Below are 23,276 nucleotides of genomic sequence, written 5' to 3' on the forward strand. Positions count from 1 at the left end.
TGCAGTTCTTGACACAACCCGGTGTACCTAGCACCTCCTCATACCCCGTTCAAAGGCACTTAAATCTTTTGTCTTGCACATACCCCCTCTGAATGGCCCACATACACAATCCATGTCTCAATTGTGTCAAGGCCTCAAAATCCTTCTTTAACCTGTCTCCTCCTCTTCATCTAAGCTGATTAAAGTGGATCATAGCTTTCACCTGGATTCACCTGGTCAGTCGATGTCAAGGAAAGAGCAGGTGTTCCTAATGTTTTGTACACTCAGTGTAGCGTTCTATTATTGAATGATGTGTATAGCCAAAGGGGGTAGATAGGGTTCAGTGGCTAACCTCTGCTTCAGAGGAGGGTGTTTTACTGTAAGATGCAGATTAGGGATAACCAGAACCCTCAGATCCATTCAACGGGGCCGGGAATGGTGTGTGAGCCATTCATCTTGGGTAACAAATTCATAATTTGAAATATCCTCACATTATGGTCAACATTTTCAACCCATGACCTGTGCTGTATTTGAAAACATTCCCTGAATTTCCAGGAGTTGACTTTCACCTTGCCCACGTAGTTTGCCCTAAGAGATGCAGCTAGGGATAGGCTAGTGTGTGTGTGTGTGTGTGTGTGTGTGTGTGTGTGTGTGTGTGTGTGTGTGTGTGTGTGTGTGTGTGTGTGTGTGTGTGTGTGTGTGTGTGTGTGTGTGTGCGTGCGTGCGTGCGTGTTCTTGCATGAAAGTGTGTGTGTGTGAGGAGATTACGAGAGCAGGGGCTCACAGGGCAGCTCTGTTCTGAATGGCCACCCTTGTGGTTCTCTCATGCCAGTTCCATTTCCCACAGGCCTCTTAGAGTTTACATCTCTCTGGTGACGGTGGGGTTGGAGAGGGAGCAGTGGGGAAAGCTCAGCTTTTCTTTCTGTTTTTGTGGCTCTGACTCTTCTTACTACATGTGTGGATTTGTCCCATTGCTGCAGGCACTCTGACAAGAGAAAAAAACAAACATTTTTGTTCCCTAAATGCTTCTAAAAACACGTGTGGGTTTTGCAACACACGTTGTTGTCAGTTAGATTTATCCCTGAGTCAGTTCGAACTCTCCCACACTGCTTTTTCCTAGTTGTGTAAGATATGTCTGTACACAGTAACCTGGATGTATGTGAGGATTTTGTCAACATGCCCTTTTGTAACGGGGTGAATTTCATATTTGGGAGGATGGTACATTTTGTGCCACGCTGTTTATGTATGAAAAGAGGATAAACAGTTTTGTGAACCTTATCCTCTAGTGTAATTTGTTAGCGTTTACTATCGAGGTGGCCAGTGTATTTTGTAAAGCAAGTGGCTGATAGCACAAACTCTGGAAGTTTCCCACTGGGCACAGACGTCAGTTCAACATCTAGCTTTGATTTGAATTTGGTTGAGTTGTCAACTAATGTGAATTCAACGTGAAATCAACCAAACATTTCACCCTGTCATTGGATTTAGGATAAAAGTTAGGTGAAAAAAATAGGACATTCCTTTACGTTGATGGCTTTTTGCAAATCCAACCAGTTGTCCACGTTAATCCGGCGTCATCACAATACATTTTTTTATTTAAATGATGTGGAAACAACATTGATTCAACCAGTTTTTACCCAGTGGGTTGTTTGGTTAGAATGTGGGTGTTCATATTTTTTTTTAAAGTAAAACTCCAATGATAACAAAAGGTAGGGTGGTTCAAGCCTGAGAACATCTGTGAAATCTTGAAGACATTGCCCAGATATTAGACGTGTGCTTACACTCTTTTCAAATGTTTCATCCTAGTTTATGCACCGCAGCAAATATTTTCATGACTCCTTTATCGGGCAAATGTTTGTTAACTTGGAGAAATAAAGTGGCAACGGTTGGATGTGTGGAATGGTGAACGTGAGTGTTTTCAGATGTGTGTGTGTGTGTGTGTGTGTGTGTGTGTGTGTGTGTGTGTGTGTGTGTGTGTGTGTGTGTGTGTGTGTGTGTGTGTGTGTGTGTGTGTGTGTGTGTGTGTGGACAAATGTGGCTTTAATATTTCAATGTGAACCTTTAACATGGGCTCCTGGACTTATGGTCCTTACATGGCAATCGGAATGACTTGGACGATGATACATTTATGAACTAATAGATACCAAATGTATATCCATTTGGCAGCAACCTTTCGTAGTCATGACAGTATGTGATGATGTATTGTTTCAAAAACAATTGTATCTTTGAGACTTCTCCAGCACGGGGAAACCACCTAGTTCATTGCGAAGCTAGCCTGGGTTGTGTAAGCCAGTGATGTAAGTCGAACACTGCCTAGCAAAGGCAATAATGCTTGGCTGGGCAGACGTATTGTTTGGACAGGAGTGTCACTGTATAAACTGAAACATGTGTCAAAGAGTCATTTAGCACTAAGCGCTCCTGCTGATCCGACTCCTTAGTAGCGGTCTGGGTCATGAGGTTTAGTGAGAAAACAGTGATTTTCGAAAACAGGAGGGGCACTATCGGTGAAGCTCAAGTTGTCTACTGCTGCCATTGCAAACCTGACAGCAAGTCATGGTTTTAGCTAAGCCTCCTGTAAAATAACAGACCTACAGTGCCTTCGGGAAAGTATTCAGACCCCTTAACTTTTTTTCCCACATTTTGTTACGTTACAGCCTTATTTTAAAATGGATTATATATATATATTTTTAAATCCATCCATACACCACAATGACAAAGCGAAAACATGTTTTTTTTTTTTTTGCTATGGGACTTGAAATTAAGCTCAGGTGCATCCTGTTTCCATTGATCATCCTTGAGATTCAATTGATTGGACATGATTTGGAAAGACACACACCTGTCTATATAAGGTCTCACAGTTGACAGTGCATGTCAGAGCAAAAACAAAGCCATGAGATTGAAATAATTGTCTGTAGAGCTCAGAGACATGATTGTGTCGAGGCACAGATCTGGTGATGGGTACCAAAATAATATCTGCAGCATTGAAGGTCCCCAAGAACACAGTGGCCTCCAACACTCTTAAATGGAAGAAGTTTGGAACCACCAATACTTTTCCTACAGCTGGCCGCCTGGCCAAACTGAGAAATTGAGGGAGAAGGGCCTTTGTCAGGGAGGTGACCAAGAATCTACTGGTCACTCTGACAGAGCTCTAGAGTTCCTCTGTGGAGATAGGAGAACCTTCCAGAAGGACAACCTTCTCCGCAGCACTCCACCAATCAGGCCTTTATACGGTAGAGTGGCCAGACCGGAAGCCACTCCCCAGTAAAAGACACATGACGGCCCTCTTGGAGTTTGCCAAAAAGGCACGTAAAAGACTCTCAGACAATGAGAAACAGAATTCTCTGGTCTGATGAAACCAAGTATGAACTCTTTGGTCTGAATGCCAAGCGTCACGTCTGGAGTAAACCTGGCACCATCCCTACGGGTGAAGCATGGTGATGTTTTTTCAGCGGCGGGGACTGGGAGACTAGTCAGGATCGAGGCAAAGGTGAACAGAGAAAAGTACAGAGAGATCCTTGATGAACCTGCTCCAGAGTGCTGGAAGGTTCACCAGGACAACGACCTAAAGTACACAGCCAAGACAATGCAGGAGTGGCCTTTGAATGTCTCCGAGTGGCCCAACCAGTGCCCGGACTCGAATCCGATTGAACATCTTTGGAGAGACCTGAAAATAGCTCTGCAGCAACTCTCCACATCCAACCTGACAGAGCTTGATAGGATCTGCAGAGAAGAATGGTAGAAACTCTCCAAATACATGTGTGCCAAGCCTGTAGCGTCATACCCAAGAAGACTCAATGCTGTAATCGCTGCCAAAGGTGCTTCAACCAAGTACTGAGTAAAGGGTCTGAATACTTATGCCAATGGGACATTTAAGATATTTTTTAATACATTTACAAACAATCTAAAAAACTGTTTTTGCTTTGTAATTATGGGGTATTGTGTGTAGTTTGTTGAGGAACAAAAACAATTGATTTTCTTTTATGTGTAAAATGTCAAGGGGTCTGAATACTTCCTGAATGCTCTGTATGTCACAGGTTGTGACAGCGCTTGTGCGTGCGCAACCGGTCTATTATTTGCTTTGCAATGTGTTCAATGGGTGTATGCAATGCTGGGTATCCAGGCAACTGTACAAAATATTGAGCGTGATCATGGATATTGATATACTATCATGTCGGTTGACATCTTTCTCTGTTTCTTTGTCCTCCGAGAGAGGATTTACTATCGTTGTCTCGAGTCCCTCACTAAGTATTGCCTTTAACCATGTATTCTCATGTATTATTGAACCAGAATGGACAATTACCATGGAACATCTTTGTAGAGGGAACAGCCTTCAGACCTGTGATCATTGTACCTAATATAGGACTGTCTGCCCCATGGGACAAACATCTTAATTTAACAAGATCTTTAGTAACTCTTGAAAGCTAATTCAATTAGTATTGAGGGATGTCGTCGTGTCGTGGCAAATTTGCCGTGTGACACGCAAGTAGGCCAAGACATAAACAGTAATTATGTGTTCGCCAACGATAGACATTTCATAAATATCACATAATCACAGTGCAAGAGGTACAAAACAGGAGTGCTGAATAACAAGCTGGAAGCTTAACTTGACTGTCCCACATTTTGAACAATAACCTACACTACACAAAACAGCCAGTGATTATCTTTAATAGTTTATGATGTGTACGGTCTATACTAACAATGGGTTTGTCCTGGTGATTTCTGCATTGAGAACCGAGATACCCAAGTCTATTAATTCCAGGTAAATCCCCCTAACACTCCAACCCCTCTGTGTGTGTCGGGAACATTGTTTTTGGGCTACACTGTTTCCTGTAATCACTTCCTTCAAAAGGTTCCCCTCTCACTGCCAGCTAACAGTTCTCTGGCCTCTAAAGTAACCTTGTGCCCATCGGAACATCACTTTGTCCGATGAATATCTGAATCAGAGATGGATAGTCTCATTGACAGTTGGTGCGATTGAGGGGTTTTGAGCAATATCTTGTCCTCAGGCTTGAGCTCAGGTTACCGTAAGCAGCTTAGTAAAGAATATATTCCCACTTAACCATTTGAGTGATTACCCGAGGGGTCATCTTAAAATCATATTTTGTCAGAATAAAGAAGTTGCTACAAGAACGCGCTGCAACATCATCTCGTGTTGAGATGACTCATTTGTGAAAAGTGCGTGGCACATCTGTTTCTGTTAGTTTCTATAGAATTACAAACCATATTGTGAAATGGGTAAACCATCCATCGAAGCAAGCCCATCCTTCGCCCCTTTTCACTCCTTCCTCTGATTATTTTCCTTGTTCCTGCTGGTTCAAAAGGAGGAGCTTGTCTCCCCAGCAGACCAAAGCATGTCTGTTCCCCTGCTGCACCCTACAGCTCTCCCTCCGTCACCCCCGGGCTGTAGAATGCGTCATTCAGCTTCACACCCAACACAACTCCCATCCTCGCCCCCTGCCAGCTCTACTAGACTGCACTTGATTCCCAGAATGGCTATGAGACTGAGAATATGAAACCCCCCCCCCCCAAAAAACATGAGGACGCATGTATTGTGGTGTAACAGTGTTATTACACTGAGTGTACAAAACATTAGGAACACCTGCTCTTTCCGTGACATAGACTGACCAGATGAATCCAGGCGAAAGCTCGGATCCATTATCGACGTCATTAGTGAAATCCACTTCAACCAGTGTAGATGAAGAGGATGAAACAGGTTAAAGAAGGATTTTTAAACCTTGAGACACTTGAGACATGGATTGTGTATGTGTGTCATTCAGAGGGGGGACGGTCCGGACAAAACATTTCAGTGCCTTTGAACGGGTTATGGTAGTAGGTGCCAGGCGCACATGTTTGTGTCAAGAACTGCAGCGCTCCTGGGTTTTCCACGCTCAAAAATGTACCGTGTGTATAAAAAAAAAATGGTCCACCACCCCAAAGAACATCCAGCCAACTTGACACAGCTGTGGGAAGCAGTGGAGTCAACATGGGCCAGCATCCCTGTGGAAATGCTTTTCCACACCTTGTAGAGTCCAGTGAATTCCCCGAGATATTGAGGCTGTTCTGGAGGGCAAAAGTGGGTGCAACTCAATACTAGGAAGGCGTTCTTAGTTGTTTGTCCTCTTTTCTTAAGGTCCTAGGCATCTTGACTGGGTGAGGGCAACAACAAAAAAAATCATATCTGTTCAACTCTCTTCACAAACGAGCATCATTGGTCATGTCAGTCTTCTCCCTGGCAATAATATATTTTTCTCATATCTATTGCCCTATGTGTTGCCCAGTCATGTCCTCCAGTATTACCATAGAACATGAAACTCTTTCCCCAAAAACAGCTCAATCGTTGTCCCCTGTACTCAGTTCGGCCCACATCAGCAGAGTAACCAAACTCTTCCGTGGACACACAACGGGTAGTAGTAGTTCGACTCGCAACGTCTGGGAGAGGTTGACGTACTGCCAGAACCAATGTTGACGCTAAAAGTGTATCTTGTACTTATCAACACTTGGCAACCCTCACGGTCTCCATGTAAACTTGTTTTACTTTCCTAAGGCTAATGTGGAAGATTGTATCTGTCTGCCTGAAGGGCTGCAGGGCAATAGCATTCCAAAATGTGCTACCGTTGTCTTTCTGTTGTTTTAACAGGTTGAAACATCGAAACCGTTTCTTTGCAGACACTTTTTTGCCTGAAACTATTTCCCAATATTTTTTACATTTTATATAACCTTTATTTAACGAGGCAAGTCAGTTAAGAACAAATTCAATGACGGCCTACCCCGACCAAACCCTAACGACTCTGGGCCAACCGTGCGCTGCCCTATGGGACTCCCGATCACGTCCGTTTGTGATACAGCCCAGGGTTTTTAGTGACGCCTCTAGCGTGAAAAAATTCATTAAATGGCCACTGGACTATTTATATTAACCCCCCCCCCGCCCATTTGTTTTGTACACTGCTGCTACTCTCTGTTTATTATCTATGCATAGTCACTTCACCCCTAACTACATGTACAAATTACCTCAACTAACCTGTCCCCCTGCACACTGACTAGGTACCGGTACCCAATGTATATAGTCTCGTTATTGTGTTACTTTTTATTTTTTTAAACATTTTTTTACTTTAGTTTATTTGGTCAATATTTTCTTAACTCTTCAAGAACTGCACTGTTGGTTAAGGGCTTGCAAGTAAGCATTTCACTGTAAGGTCTAGACTTGTTGTATTCATCGCATGTGACAAATACAGTTTGATTTGATTTTGAAGTAAAAAGCCCAGACTTGATTATTACATTCTACTGAGAATAAGCTATATCTTAGTTCAACATTTACGACAACAACCACAGCTTATTGAGCAAATCATACACAGCGCGTCAGCATGAGTATCAGTTCCCCTTTCATGGTCGTCAGTAACTACCAGCCGTAGGTTAATCAAGTCTGAGGTTGTCAACAAACACTCACTAAGCTCTGAGGGCTGCATATTTTGGACCCTAGTCCAGTCTGACCGGCAGCTCTGCCAATAAGGTAATATGTAGACCTTCATCGACTATGAATGGTCCTAATAGGCTTTTCAGTAGACTCTATCATAAAGCCCAACTGAGGGAGAAAAGTGGGGGTTACGTTGTGAGTGCACAGGTGTCCCATTCCCCAGGAGGATAAGAGTTGCTGGGAGTTGGTGCTCACCTTTTGAAGTGGCCGCTGATACTCTGAGACTAGGCTCGGCAAATAATGAGCCTTGAAGATGGCAATTTAGTCTCAGCCACTTTCAAAACACACAAGGGCAGTTATTCTTCCACGGAACAGCTCCAATGTTTCACTGGGTCCTTGACAATCTGTTTAGTCAACCAGACAAATGTAAATTGATACATTCTTGAAGTCCAGAGAGATGTTAAGAAATGGTGGATGGAGAGGAAGTTTACTGGAAACAGATGTCTAAATGTTGAGTTTTGACATTCCCGGTATGTTTCCATTGTTCTTCCAACCTTTTTTTTGGTTCTAGCTTCATTTTTCCATGATGGATTATTTTCACTAAGAGAGGAAATCATTTTTGCTGTCCTCTGCAGTCGAGTTACCACAGTATGCCTGGGGAGGTCTGCCAGTGATATACCATTCAAAGCGTACTATACATACCACCCTGACAGAATTCGCACACCTGTTCAAATACAGTCAGTGGTGGAAAAAGTACCCAATTGTCATACTTGAGTAAAAGTGTAGATACCTTAATATAAAGTTTACTCAAGTAAAAGTGGAAGTCACCCAGTAAAATACTACTTGAGTAAAAAGTCTAAAAGTATTTGGTTATAAATATGCTTCAGTATCAAAAGTAAAAGTATAAATCATTTCAAATTACTTATATTAATTTAAGCAAAGCAGACGGAACCGTTTTCTTGTTTTAAAAATGTATGGATAGCCAGGGGCACACCTCAACACCCAGACATAATTTACAAAAGATGCATTTGTGTTTAGTAAGTCAGCCAGATCAGAGGCAGTAGGGATGACCTGAAGATGTTCTCTTGATAAGTGTGTGAATAGGACAATTTTCCTGTCCTGTTAAGCATTCAAAATGTAACAAGTACTGTTGGATGTCATGGAAAATGCAGGGAGTAAAAGTATGTCATTTTCTTTAGGAATATAGTGAAGTAAAAGTGTCCCAAAAATTGTAATAGTAAGGGAAGTACAGATAACCCCCCCCCTCCACCAAAAAAACTGCTTAAGTAGTACGCACTTTAAAGTGTTTTTACTCAAGTACTTTACACCACTGTCCGCTACCATGTAATTGCAATGTCATGTGCTGTATTTCCAAACACTAACCAGTGCTTATTTTAGACCTAACAAAAACACAGAATTGTAATGACCTATTTGAAGTATGACCATCTGTGCTATGCTAAGACAGTTCCTCTCTTGTATGCAAAACTGCATTCTCAGCTATACCTATAAAGTAAATGCATGACTGTCATTGCTGCTTTGGGATCTCAATGTGGGGGGCTATATGTATTTTGGGGGAATCGTCACGAACAAGAATGAATGGTTGCCAGTTTTGTTAAATTGACCTGACAATAGAAACATCATAAAGCTGCAATGACAGCTTCAGACGCACATTACTATTGAGTCTATGCCATCTGATTGTCAAGCTTCATCAGAGGTCCATTCCCACCCACAGGATTCCCATAGTCCATAATAAGGTAAACCTATTTGCTGTTGTTATACGTGACTCTCATTGTGCAACCAACACCGGCAAACGTGCATGGCTTTGTCAAGGCATTTCTTAACTGTGTGGAGTCAAATTCCCTCAGGACACCATTGTGTACGTGCTATTTCAGTGGATGCGAGTGGAAAGAACTGTGGGACAATACTTGAAGGGTTCCCGGTGCAAGATATCTGAGGTCAAGTTGAAAATGGAGCCAGAAATGTGATTTTATTGTGTTTGCCTTTTTTGATATGCACGTCGTAATGACCACCCAGGGCTAGGGTTTCACAAAGGAACATCAAACAGGAACGTCGGTCTGAACTTCTGCAGGTTTTAAACACACGGTTTGTGAAAGATGTCTTTTTTTTTTTTAAACTGGAGATGTGAAACAGGCTGACAGGGTATTTATTTTGCAGAAGAGAGTGACACAAGGTATGCCGTGTGCAGATCATCAGCCAATGGCAGGGTTCAAAAGGAGATGGCCTCACCATGTGAGAGCATTGCTTTGGGGTTGATGTCCGTTTCCCTTTTTTGAGTCCATTTAGACCCTTGTTTCACTTCATTTTACATGCTCAATAGTAAAAGCACAAGACAAAGAAACATAGCTTGGGAGATGGCATGTCACAGTGGCGAATTATTAAAATATATTTTTACTCCCGTAAGATACGTATATATTTTTCTAGGGTTAACCATCATTTGATTTCCGGTGACCAAGGGCGTCCTCCAAAGAGCACTACTTATTTCCACCCTAGAAAGCTAAAGTGTGTTTTATTGAAAGGCGTGCCAGAGACCGTGAGGACAAAAATGGCAAACTTCTAAACTGGTTTAGAGTCATCGCATTGAATGTATCTGCAGAGCAGAGAATGAGCTGCTTTAGTTTTGCTTGTACTAAAGTGAGTAGAGTAGAGGGAAATAACTGTCCTCTGACGTCAACACCCATGAGTGGAAGTGATCTCCTTTTATAGCCACGTTTTCGCTCTCTCTGCATTCCGTACAGGAGCAGTGGAGAGGGCCGTGACGCACACATAGGGAGAAAGAGAGAAGTTGGCACATGCCGGTCCGTGAGGGAAGAAAAAATCCCCCCTCCCAAAAAGCTTTTACTTTCACTCGACAGGCTCAATCAACTCAAAGCTCCTTATCTTTGAGGAAATGTAAGACACGTTTTACTTTAGAATGGACTGAGGTCACACTAAGACTTGGCAAGGAAGACGCCTTTCGGACTACTACTGAATCTGTTCAGCATTGTCAAAACGTGACGTATTTATTGCACTTACACCGTGAAGAAGATTTAGTATTTAGTAGAAAGCACAGAATGTTAAAGACATAAATACATATTCTGTTTTCTTCTGATTTAACATTTCCTTTCTCCCTTGGCACAGAATGACGCCAAATCACATGCCCCAGTATCATATTGTTAGGGATATGTCGACATTTTTTGAAGGGGAGGGTTGTCCAAAACAAGGGAGGGTTGTCAAACTTTTATTTGATTTTTTTTGCTTTGGGGAGGGTTGTGTGCTTTTTAAAAATTTGGCACAGGGGAGGGTAGTGTGTTTTTTCCCTAGTTTACATTCACTCATCTGCTGGTATTTTCCCCATAAACAATGGCTTGACTTACCTTTGATGTTACCCTAATACATTTCGAAAAGATTGTGAAGGTTTGGTATGGTGTGGCTATTATTACGTTTTCGCTACTGTAGGCCTTTGATAGCTGGAGTTGAGTTGAGGAAGACTATTACTCCTATAATCGAACAATATAATCTTTATTAAAAAAATGTTCTGGTCATCTATATCTGCATAGCAGATGCAGTAGCCATCTGACATAAAGAAATGCATATCGGTGTCGTAGCATGCCACTGGCATATCTCTCGCTCTCTCACTCTCTCTGGGGTTAGGCCTAAGCTTCTCTTCCTTTTATATAGACTATATATTTATTCAAATATGAATATCACACAGTGGACACCTAAGGCTATAGGCCTATGCATGCAGTGCCTTGATGCAATTAGTGCTCAAATATCTGACAGCTGAACTGAGAGGTGGACAATTATTGTTTAAAGAAAGTTGCCTGAAAAGCAATAAAAGAAATTGTCTATAAAATTTTGTATAACCTACACCTTGAAACACAAGGAATGGTGTTTTTCAGTTGATTTATTCTTGCTCACAGATACAACTGAAGAAATGTAGAATTTACATAAATAAGAATGGCAAAACACTAATTAAAAACACACAAAATGTGATATACAGCGCATTCGGAAAGTATTCAGACACCTTCCCGTTTTCCACATTTTGTTACGTTACAGCCTTTTTTCCTACAAAATATTTACTAATTATAAAACCAAAAACCAACAGAAACCCCTAATTTACATAAGTATTCAGACCCTTTGCTGTGAGATTCGAAATTAATGTTTCCTTTGATCATTTTTGAGATGGTCCGATAATTTGAATGGAGTCCACCTGTGGTAAATTCAATTTATTGGACATGATTTTGAGAGGCACACACCTGTCTTTAAAAGTTTCACAGTTGACAGTGCATGTCTGAGCAAAACCCAAGCCATGAGGTCAAAGGAATTGTCCAAAAGGCACTTAAAGGACACTCAGACCATGAGAAACAAGATTCTTTGGTCTGATGAAACAAAGAATGACTCTTTGGCCTGAATGCCAAACATCACGTCTGGAGGAAACCGGGCACCATCCCTACGGGGAAGCATGGTGGTGGCAGCATCGTGCTGTGGGGATGTTTTTCAGTGGCAGGGACTGGGAGACTAGTCAGGATCGAGGGACAGATGAACAGAGCAAAGTACAGACAGATCCTTGATGGAAACCTGCTCCAGAGCGCTCTGGACCTCAGACTGAGGGGAAGGTTCACCTACCAACAGGACAACAACTCTAAGCACACAGCCAAGACAAGGCAGGAGTGGCTTCGGGACAAGTCTCTGAATGTCCTTGAGTGGCCCAGTCAGAACCCGGACTTGAATCCGATCAAACATCTCTAGAGAGAAATTAAAATAGCTGTACAGCGATGCTCCCCATCCAACCTGACAGTGCTTGAGAGGATCTGCAGAGAAGAATGGGAGAAACTCCCCAAATACAGGTGTGCCATGCTTGTAGTGTCATATGCAAGAAGGATTGAGGCTGTAATTAAATCAAATCAAATTGTATTTGTCACATATGCTGAGTACAACAGGGGAATACTTTACCGTGAAATGCTTACTTTCAAGCCCTAAACCAACAATGCAGTTCAAGAAATAGAGTTAAGAAAATTATGGCTTGGGGGTTGAAGCTGTTATAGGGAGCCTTTTGGACCTAGATTTGGCGCTCCGGTACTGCTTGCCGTGCGGTAGCATAGAGAGCAGTCTGTGACTTGGGTGACTGGAGTCTTTGACAGTCGCCAAGTATATAGGTCCTGGATGGCAGGAAGCTTGGCCCCAGTGATGTACTGGGCCGTACGCACTCCCCTCTGTAACGCCTTACGGTCGGATGCCAAGCTGTTGCCAAGCTGGTGGAAATTGAAATGTTAAAATGTGATTGTAAAAAATGAAATGTTTGCGAAAACCATTTAAGAGCTAGAGTTATTATACAGTGTCACACCATGACCTTAGAGAGCCTGTTTATTTCTCTATTTGGTTAGGTCGGGGTGTGATTTGGGTGGGCATTCTAGTTTTCTATTTCTTTGTTGGCCGGGTATTGTTCCCAATCAGAGGCAGCTAGCTGTCTATCGTTGTCTCTGATTGGGAATCATACTTAGGCAGCCTATTAGTTGCTGTATTAGCCCTGCAGAACTTTATGTTCGTTGATCTTTTGTTGTTTTTTGGTGTTCATCGAAAATAAAGAAAGATGTACACTTTCCACGCCGCGCTTTTCATTCCGACGACGGACGTAACATACAGTCTGACAGCAGCGGGTAGATTGGCATTTCGCAGGCAGTTCGTACGGGCGGTTATACAGGACAGGTCGTGGGTGTTTCTCAGGAGCCTGGTGGTGCAGTTACCTCTTTTTGGAGGGTTGCAGGTCGCTCAGTGGATGGTCAAGGGTGTGCATGTCCTTCACCGGGCGCACGGCAGACTGCTCTCGCCTGCTCTGCAGTGGCGGGGGCCGTGGTTGGGCTGCTCCACCTCTGGGGATGAGCCTCAAGGCCCTCTTCTGTGCCCTGTCTAGTCGGGCCTGCTGCTTTTTACTGCATCCACCCGTTTATCATTTGTTACAGGCTGTTGTTAAGGACATGTAAATGGGGCTCATTTGGCCAACGTCCCTCTTTTATTGATTTGCGCCAGGCCGCATCTGATTGCATATGAACGTCTGCAAAATGTCTCAAATGTCTGGTCAATTAAAATCTTCCCTGTCATGTTTTCTGGCACCAATGGCATATGGGTTTTTATTAAGATTTTAGAATATTTGCATGAAAATCTGTCTCCAATTGGATGGGAACCTAGCTATAGACACCCTAAATACTCTGGCAAGTGCGTATGCCTGCACATCATGGTTGACCAACAGCCCCAAACATCTAAATAAGCTACCAGCCAAACAAGCTTGGAAGAATTCTACCTAAACTCCCCCCTCACACTCATCTCGAGATTGAGAATTTTTTTTCACCTCGATCTCTGTAATGTGTCTGTATCTCTGTAATGTGTCTTGTATCTATGTAATCGTTTATGTGTTCATGCAAAACATAGGGACCACAATGTAAGGGATCTCGTCCTCGTCCTCCTCTGAGGAGAAGCGAGAAGGATCGGAGGACCAAAACGCAGCGTGGTAAGTGTCCATACGGTTTATTTTAAAACATAAACTGAACACTACGAAATACAAAACAATAAACGTGAAATGAACGAAACAGTCCCGTGTGGCGACAAACACTGACACGGAAGACAAACACCCACATCCCAAAACTGAAACCCAGGCTACCTAAGTATGATTCTCAATCAGGGACAACAATTGACAGCTGCCTCTGATTGTGAACCATACTAGGCCGAACTCAAAAACCAACATAGAAAAACAAACAGACTGCTCACGCCCTGACCATACTAAACCAAAGACAAAAGCAAAGGAACTAAGGTCAGAACGTGACACACAATGAAAATAAGTCCCTGAATTTATTGCGCAATCTCGGTCACTTAAGAAAATCTTTATGTATTTATGTATTTGTTTTTACTGACAAATAAAATCAATCAAACAATCAATCTATGAACGGAAAGAGACGTCCGTCACAAAAGGCCAAAAAGTTGAATGACATTCGGAGATTGTCAAGCCAAGCCTTCGATACTGGGGAAGCCTACAAGGTAGGGAGGGATGTCACGATCGTCGTATGAAGCGGACCAAAGCGCAGCGTAGTATGAATGCATTCTTTTATTCAATGCCGAAAAACACAACGTAAACTGAACAAGCTAACAAAGCAACAAACGAACGTGACTGCTAATGAAACATAGTGCTAACATGCATCTAGACATAGACAAACTAGACACACAACATAGAATGCCCACCCAGCTCACGTCCTGACCAATACTAAAACAAGGAAAACACAAAAGAACTATGGTCAGAACGTGACAAGGGATGTGTTTTCTGTTTGTCAAAATTGACATAGTCTTTTTTTATTGTGGTGTTGAAAATGCAAACCATGATTTTGAAGTGCCCGAAGGCGGTATTCTTTGTTTATTGGTTGTGTTGGTGCATTGGCATGGAAACCTGTTGGTGGAAAATTCCTTTCATATATTTTACACAATTATAAATATGGCATCAAAATGTTGAAAGTCTGATTTCCCCCCTAGCTGATCATTGTCTGCCAGCTGGCTCTGATCATAGTGTAATGAGACAGGCAGGGAGAGTGAGCTCATCGGTGGTGGTCGGGGAACCTTCTGGCCCGTACCCCTGCATGGTATCAACAGTGCCACAATGGCATGTTGAAGTGGCAAAGTCGATATCCATATTTATAAACGCAGGGTTGCTACAGTTGTTGTTTTTGGTCATAAACATTATTTTGAGTTAATTCTATGATGGGGGAGGGTGTTCAATTTATTTTACAGACAAAGGGAGGGTCATGCAGATTTTTTTTTTTTTTACGTTGGCGACGCCCCCCACCCCCACTACATTTCAATCTGTCCCGTACAATAGCCTGTATCCCATGGCCTGACTTCCCGCATAACACCCAGTGTCTGAAGTCAACACACCACAAAGTCCAAAGTCTTCAATGGAGCTCCCTCAGATTAACTTGATTCATAAAACCAAACACATTTTAAAGCCCATTTCCTAACTCTCTGATTCTTTAGTCAATTTCCCCCATTGTTCAGGTATTTGTTTAGCTTAAACACTTGGCTCAAAGATGTGCCAACTGCCTATACACACACCTGCCAAAATACACGTTCATATAAAGTACCTTTGATTTGACTTGGGTGAAGTTTTATAGACAGCCCTGAATGATTATAATAGCATAGGGAGTGCACCGTTCAACCTTGAACGTGCCTGACTCCAAATACAAAACTGTAGCAGTGCTTAATAAATGTGACTGTTGCAATAACTTCTCCATAGCTCATATTGCTGTGCCCACATGCTCCACATTAGATATGTAAGAATTCTCCCTCTGTGTTGTTCTTGGCCGGAGGAGACTTGATAGGATTTGACACTGACTTGCATCGGCAGAATAGAAACCAGACTTGTTTCCATGACGCTGAGCACGCCTGTTTCAAGAGGCTTTTGCAATTAATCTTGTCTTGCCTCAGTAACTTGTGCAAATAGACCAGTTCTACCTTTGAACTGCTGCTCTAGCAACCACCTCTCAGCAAACGTTGATAGAGAGTGGTTCAAACTGACTGCTCTCAAACGGTTCACATTGCGGTGCTCCTGAATGAACTTTCCTAGTGTTTCTAAAGAAAGTTTGCCTGTTCATGTTTGTTACTGTACGTAGAAGGATGTGTTTTAGGGATGTCTTTTTTTTAATTGGAAAAAAAATTGATACCTTGTTCAAAACATTGCTTTTAGTCATACTTTAGCCATACGTGTTTTTAGATGCCCGGTCTGCCAAACAAAACAATGTCCACACTAGCAAATGTATTTTTCAAATGATTTTTTGGTTTTGTAAGGCTTCACTGTTTCCTAATAGTAGACTGTCTCTCCTGTTTGCTTGTGGGGGTGGGTCTTGACGGTCCACAATGACGCTGATGGAGTAATGTATTTTGTTTATATTTTATCTCTTTCTCGTGGTTAAACATTGATGTTGGGAGGGGTTTTGGCCTCTGATTATGGATCTGCTTGTCTGCACTAAGACAACCTTGCCAGGGCACAGGTAAAACCCACCCTGCCAGAGGAAACCTTAAGCTTAAAATAAGACTTTTCTGATCCCATTGTCCTTCCTCTGTCCACATTACGAGGTTCTGTAAGAACAGTTATTCTTTTGGGTTTAGGCCACAAGGCAACGTGAGTTATTGCAGACCCCTAGAGGTCTCTAAAGGCATTGCAAGAAGGAATGGGGGTTAGGATCAGTTTGCCATGCTAATAAATCATCATACTGTCAGTCCAGAATAGATAGCCCCAGAGCTTGCCAGCTTGTAGTCCATAAAAATTTGAATGAGTCACGACTGGTTCGTTCAGGCATTCCTATGGGGAAAGAATAGGGTTTTGTCATAAACCCCGAAAATGAGGTCTGAGGTAAACACAGGCTTAGGATCCCATCTTCTAAGTTTGTTCTATCAGATAATATCAGTCAGTTAACATGGCCTTTATAAATTATGAAGCCTTTATGTGCTTTAGATGCATGTTTTGAATACAGAAATGCTTTAAAGTTTCCCAAAAGTTAAGCTCGCTGATGAAGATTATCTCATAGAACAAAATGTAATACATCTCCTAGGCCTGTGTTAACTACAGACGTTATTTTTGGCGTTTATCCCCCCAAAAAAAACATTCATTTCCCCATAGGCTTTGGCCAACGAGCCATGTTGGAGTTAGTGCCTACAAAAAGACAGCATTAGTAACGCTCACTATAATATTACTTTATCAGTTATTCTGGATACAACAAAAAATAAAATCTGTACTAAGGTATAACTGTTGAGGCTTGGAATCAGATCGGAGTAGAGCATTTGGGATTCATTTGTGACTCACTATGTGACCATTTCTACAGAACTGGGTCCATTACACAAGGTGTGATGGAGTTTATCATAGACAGTAAATATATCCTCCTTGGCAGGAATCTACAAAACATATGTAAACTAGCATAATGCTCACATTAACAATTGATGAAAATGCCAACTAAAGATAGGGATTTCACTATCCATTCCGAAGGATAAAAGGCAAAAATAAACTAAAGAAACACACTATATGCGGCATTACACTGTTGCGGTCCAAACCGCAATGCATGGTCCACCAGCTGTCTATGTTTGCAGTGTGAGGCCATGCCAAACCTAGAGAAAACACACTGCCCGTTTTGTGCTCTGTGTTGGTCATTTGATTTGACTGGACGGCCTCTGTTGTTATGGCAACGCATCCTGTGTCTGTACTGACTTAAAGGACAAGAGAAACTAAATGGACTGTGAATTGATTTCTTTATTGATGTGACTGATGGCCTGCAACCACAGTTCCCCTATGGTAGGTGTTTTTGTGTAACGGCATGGTCTTCCTAGGGGTGTTGTGAGGGGGTCCTCTGGTCTTGCATTCTAAGGTCTTGGTTGAAATACAGAGAAAATGTAATGGCAAGATCATCTGTATTGACAGAAAGATGTTCTATTCTTCAGATCAAACTTGAACTTCCTCCTTGTCAACTGACACCTCAACTACCCATCTTGAGGAAGAACAGAAGAGGAAAGGGGAAGTGGGAAAGGCAACAAATGAATAGATGGTGTGAACTTGTCATATCCTTTACCTCACTTGTAGCTGTCACAATTAGATGCGCTGCGGTTTCAACAACTTGAGTGGGGGTCACTTTCCTTAAGCTAGAAGTGAAAACCACTCTAGATAGCACCATGCAAGATTACATTACCTTAACAAATAACAATAGCTTTTGCTCTCATTCTATAGTATGCGGGCAATGTATGTCTATGTGGACAAATTGTTGCAGCTATTCATCTGTCTGTATTGGTGACCTGTTCAAAGGTTGTGTTTTCCCTACAGATGGATTAGGGCTATGTACGTACATGCATAGATAACTGATCTCAGGACAGGTTTATCTGGAAGTGTTAGCCTTTAGCACTGTTTCTTCACTGCTGATTGCATTGACAGTGAGAAGATAGCATATCCAATCCATAGGCGTAGCCTGATTTGTATTAGTAGGCTATTCCCAGCCACCTCTCATTTAGAGTAAATGGCAAACTGAAAAGCATATGAACTTGGTAGCATATAGGGTTACAAAGCTACTGGTAAATTTACCAAAGTTACCGTAATATTCAGTAATTTGAGTAATTAACAGAAAATGATGGCAATCCAGCATAACTTTATTATATCTGTGTGTACATATTGTCCATGAGTTTCTGGTTGATAGAGCATTTGGTTCAAGTGAAAATAGCCTAAATAATGGAAAAATAATCTAATTAACAAGGGCTTCATTTTCAATTAACTCTGCAACTCTTCCAACTATTGACTTTTTTTCACAACTGCCACCAGTTTGATGCCAAAGCATTGACACCTACATATTGACATAGTAAAATAAATGTTTGTAAACATTTTTTATGTATAATAAAAAAGGGTGTTTCATGCTGAAACTCTCATATTGATCACCAATGGTATTCAAGTTGATTGTTTAGATTTAGCATAATGTTTTACAGCTTTGCCATTCTTTTTAACATTTTAAAATCACCTCATTCAATTATTTCACATATTTTACATGCAATAAGGCCGCACAGAGGGCCAGAGATTATTACAGACACGTGGAAATCTGAAAATCTCAAAAGGGCCACTAGATATCTTTTGATAGATTACATAAAATCCTTGAAAGATAAAGAAATTCTAACGTTTCCAGTAATATACCCAACCTTTTTAACTCTAGTAGCACGTCTGCGTTCAGGTTTGGTTTTTGACCCCTTCCTTATTCTTGGAGAAGGCATTTCAGATGATCCCATCAGAAATGTGCAGTGTATAGACTTTTGAAGGCCTTACTGGATTGAGGAAAAGTAGGCTATTGAAGTAGTGAGGTTGACTTAACACTATAAACCTCACATTTCAAATACAAGGTTTAAGGAAGTGTTTGCAATGCTCTTCGTGTCCATCCTGTGTCCATATATTAAAAACTTCTCAATAAAACCTCGTCAGCTATCCTTACATGAAGGGACAAATTGCAAAAGGAGATTTCTGGAGTTCACTTGTAATACAAGGCCTTTCTGATGCAATCCGGTCACATCTGACATCATAAAAATGGATACCCATTTGGGGATAAGAATGGCAAGTATTGGTGCACACTCAAGTGTATACAGAGCAGAGGAAAGACGGGTAACCGTGGCAACCTTGCCAGTGAGTAAACACAAGGGTGAGCACAGGGCGTCCGTAGAGAGGAATGTCAAATATGCACAGGCACTTGACCACACAGCTAGGTTACAGCTCAGCTCCCTATCTAATGGTCAACACACCAACTTCAGTATATCCACATGGCTAGTTATGAAACTGAGCTCAATACATGCAGGATGAGGACTAAGTTGTTGTTTTGGGTCAAATGCCTTCAGTGACTGACAGTATTTTGGGGCCAAATACAGTATCACCCATTTGTGTTGACATAGCAGCCATCTATAGATAGATATAGACTGGTTTCTCACAGCGAGAAAACGAGGGTATAGACTGGTTTCTATTTTTGTATTGTTTAAGCACAAAATACAGTTTGATAATATGATAAGTTATGTGTTGTGTGTATCTTTGCATAAACCATGCATTCTGCCCTCATGCCTCATTGAATCAAACTTGCAGCAAGCTGTAAAACAGACAAAAAGACCATTAAATGCAAGGAATTACATTTCTTTATCATTTTCATTTATTTCTCCTGTTCAGGCGATCAAAAAATAAATTCGTACTTTTCTTCTTAATAATTCACACATCGTTTTCACAGACCCTGACATGTTCTTGATAAATAAGTACAAAATGCATTGGTATTAACACAATAAATATCATAATAAATATATTAGTTAAGTCTATACAATTACAAAAAGGCAAATAAGTCAACCTATAGTCTATGGAAATACTGTGATGTTACAGTCCCTGATGAAATTAGAAGTCACCTACTACAGTTGAGTAAGACCCAACCAGGGTTGTCAAAACATTATGCAACAAAACAGGTCTCTAAATAAATGGCAAGGCTACACAAATACCCCCTCCTAGATCTGTGACATGCACAGACGGCGTACTAGCACCTTCTCACTTTTGTCACAGATGTGTTAAAATATAATGGACCCCCCCCAAAAAAAATGGAAAAACTGCTCTTACACAAATAATGTAGCAAATGTAGAAAAGTAAGTATAAAGCTTTGGTTAAATGCTACATAGAGAGACTAGGCTCCCAATACCTATTTTAAAGTGCATATCACAGTGAGAGAATGTCTTGTCATTTTTCAAGTCACATTGATGGTTTGAATATTTTCAACAGTTTTTTTGGTATACACATTAATACCAACAGTATGAACAGATCTGACAAATAGTTCTGGCAGCTTACTAAATGGAGGGGAGTCTTTTGTTTCATATGATCATATATTTGAAGGACTAATCGAAGTAATCCAGCTAAAGTAAGGCCCTTCTCATAATGATTGAGACAGGTAAAGGCACTTAAAACGTCTGTTACTATCATAACCATCAAGGTCATTTTTAAAGAAAGTAATTAATGGAAGACAAGATGAAAAGTTAAATGAAAATATACACAAGTATAAAAAAATACAGATTTTGATAAGTTTGAGTACCAAATAAATTTCACTGAGCAAGTAATTTACTAATAAATAAACAACAGTATAAAGTGTTGATGCGCATCATATTGATAGGAATTCTGATTTCTGTAAGCAGAACCTTCACAATTGATCGAGGTTCGTGATTTGGATTGTCTCTGTGTGGTTTGGGTTTCCTAGTCAGAGAGTGACAGTCGCGCAAAGACGGTGAGGCGCTTGTTGCCAGCCCCATCAAAGGTGGGGGACTCTGACCCGCTGGTGCTGCCTGTGCTGGTGTAACTATCCCGATCTGAGAGGGAATCTTCAGAAGAGAAGCGCTGGAGGTTTGGCTGGGTGATGTAGACATTGTTGCGGTCCTCCATAGCGTAAGATTTGTTCAGAGTGTTTGGGAAGTTATTTCCGTGGCCACAAACGCAGCGTGAGGGCTTCTGTGGCTCAACTATCATAGGGATGTTGTGGATGTCACCAACACTGGTTCGGCTCTGACAAAACTGAAATGTGTTGCGTTGGGTGTCATTGAACACTGGGGAGAGAATGTCCGCAGGGGGTGGTGACACCGAGGGCGCACGGGTGAAGCCAAGGGGGTCGTGGAGCACAGGGGGAGGAGAACTGCGTGATCCCATGAAACCTGCGAAACTGACGCTCTGGCGGAGCTGACGTGGGTTCTGATCAGCAAGTGCTTGGTTGTGGAACTTTTGGGTCAAGGGGGTGAGTTTCTCTTCGTGAATGAAGTGACAGCGGGCTCCATATGGGCAGTAGCCAAAGTTGTAAAAGGTGCGACAGGCCTCCGTTTTGTATTTTGGGTGCCTGTATAAACCACGCAGCTCAGGCTCTCCATGGGCAAACTGACACTTGCTCCCATATTTACAGCTTCCGTTCTCCTGGAAGCTACGGCACAGTTCGGTTTTGTAACGGTTGGAAGGGAGAGGTGTAGGGTTGTTCAGAGGAGGAAATCCAGGCGGTGGAGGCACTTCATCCAGGGTCTTCATTTTACCGAAGGAGAGGATATTGGATTCGGTTAGACTCATGGAGCGGTCAGGTCTGAAGGAAACTTGTTGTTTACTTGGAGCTATCTTGCTCCAAATGTCAAGTGGCCAGGGGGTATCATCGTTCTGTTGCTCAGAGCTTAGACTATGTCTCTTTGGTGAGAAGAACGAAGTTGAACTGTTGAGACGAGTTGCCATTGGTTGAATTTGTTGCTGGATGAATGGTTCATCTAAACCAAGATTGATGAGATTCTGTGGAGAGAAATATGACTGTCAATAAATTATCACGTTATGCCCATCCTATAGACTACCCAGGATGCAGAATTGTAAGCCTATGCCCAGTTCCCCATTAAGCTTTTAATTATGTTAAATATGTTTTGTGAATATTTCAACATGTAGTAATCAAAGTTGAAAGTAGCCTACAACCTATACAATAGTTGTAGTTGTAGTTTTTTTTAACGAACCAAAAGCATAACCTAAGCTTATGTAACTGATCTGAACAAAAACATACATACAACACAGTGAATAATCCTTACCCTCGTGATAATATCGTCGATCATATCGGACATGCTTCTTTCTACGTGTTCTTGTCCCTTGAAACGTTTCAGTTCGCCTGTCACTTTCAGTTGCAAGACACGGGCGATTGCGCTGCGCTGTTAATGCAGTGCCAGCCTTTTTATAGTGTGTCTGGGCTGCAGGCAGGCGGGGTTTCCTGTGCTATTTTCCCGGACACCACTCCCATAAAGTTTCATACACAACTCAACCAACCAAGGTTGCTTTGTTTTTGTATTTTTAGTCAGCTGTGAAATGTTTCAGTTTCACCAACATTCGAACGTAAACGCGTCGTACTGACTAGGCTTCGTAGGTCAACAACATAATACGCCCACAAATATTGACACACTTGTACATAATTTGCCTATGTTCATTAGATTTTCAATCACGATGACGACTAGTTTTGTGGTAGTAGGCTATGATTAACTACTTCGTCGCCGGACACAATTTCCCCAAGGCTGTTACCAGAATCACCCCAGACTTTTTCCTCGTTGGTTTCTATGCGTGACACCCGCTCTCTGTTTTTATTTTTTTTTGTAGAACATCTGTCTTTAATATAATTTCCAGTCTTTACATTCATTTTCCAACAGTTATAGGCTGTCTCTCAAAGGGGGGAAAATACATTTATTTATATATATTTCCTTAGTCTGTAGACACAAATATGGTCATGTGCGTATGACAACGTAAAAACACTTGATATGAACCCAGGTAGGTAAAATACATTAGTACGATCTTACTGCAACAAACAACATTATCCAGTAATCAGTC

At 41.7% G+C, this 23,276-nt stretch overlaps 1 protein-coding gene and 1 long non-coding RNA gene across 2 annotated transcripts; one reads left to right on the top strand and one right to left on the bottom strand.

The window, feature by feature from the left end:
• Positions 1 to 13,617: 13,617 nt before the first annotated feature.
• Positions 13,618 to 20,896, top strand: LOC127931786 (uncharacterized). Its single transcript, XR_008142990.1, has 2 exons — positions 13,618 to 13,892; positions 17,855 to 20,896. It is a non-coding gene; the product is annotated as an uncharacterized LOC127931786 (long non-coding RNA).
• On the bottom strand, positions 20,051 to 22,653 carry LOC118385650 (mRNA decay activator protein ZFP36-like). The gene is made up of 2 exons (XM_035772872.2): positions 22,493 to 22,653; positions 20,051 to 22,208 (listed from the first exon to the last, which is right to left on the bottom strand). Exons 1-2 carry the CDS (start codon positions 22,523 to 22,525, stop codon positions 21,147 to 21,149), a joined length of 1,095 nt encoding a protein of 364 aa, XP_035628765.1. The 5' UTR covers positions 22,526 to 22,653; the 3' UTR covers positions 20,051 to 21,146.
• Positions 22,654 to 23,276: the final 623 nt, after the last annotated feature.

Source organism: Oncorhynchus keta, chromosome 1 (genome assembly GCF_023373465.1).
Source record: "Oncorhynchus keta strain PuntledgeMale-10-30-2019 chromosome 1, Oket_V2, whole genome shotgun sequence".
NCBI lineage: Eukaryota > Metazoa > Chordata > Actinopteri > Salmoniformes > Salmonidae > Oncorhynchus > Oncorhynchus keta.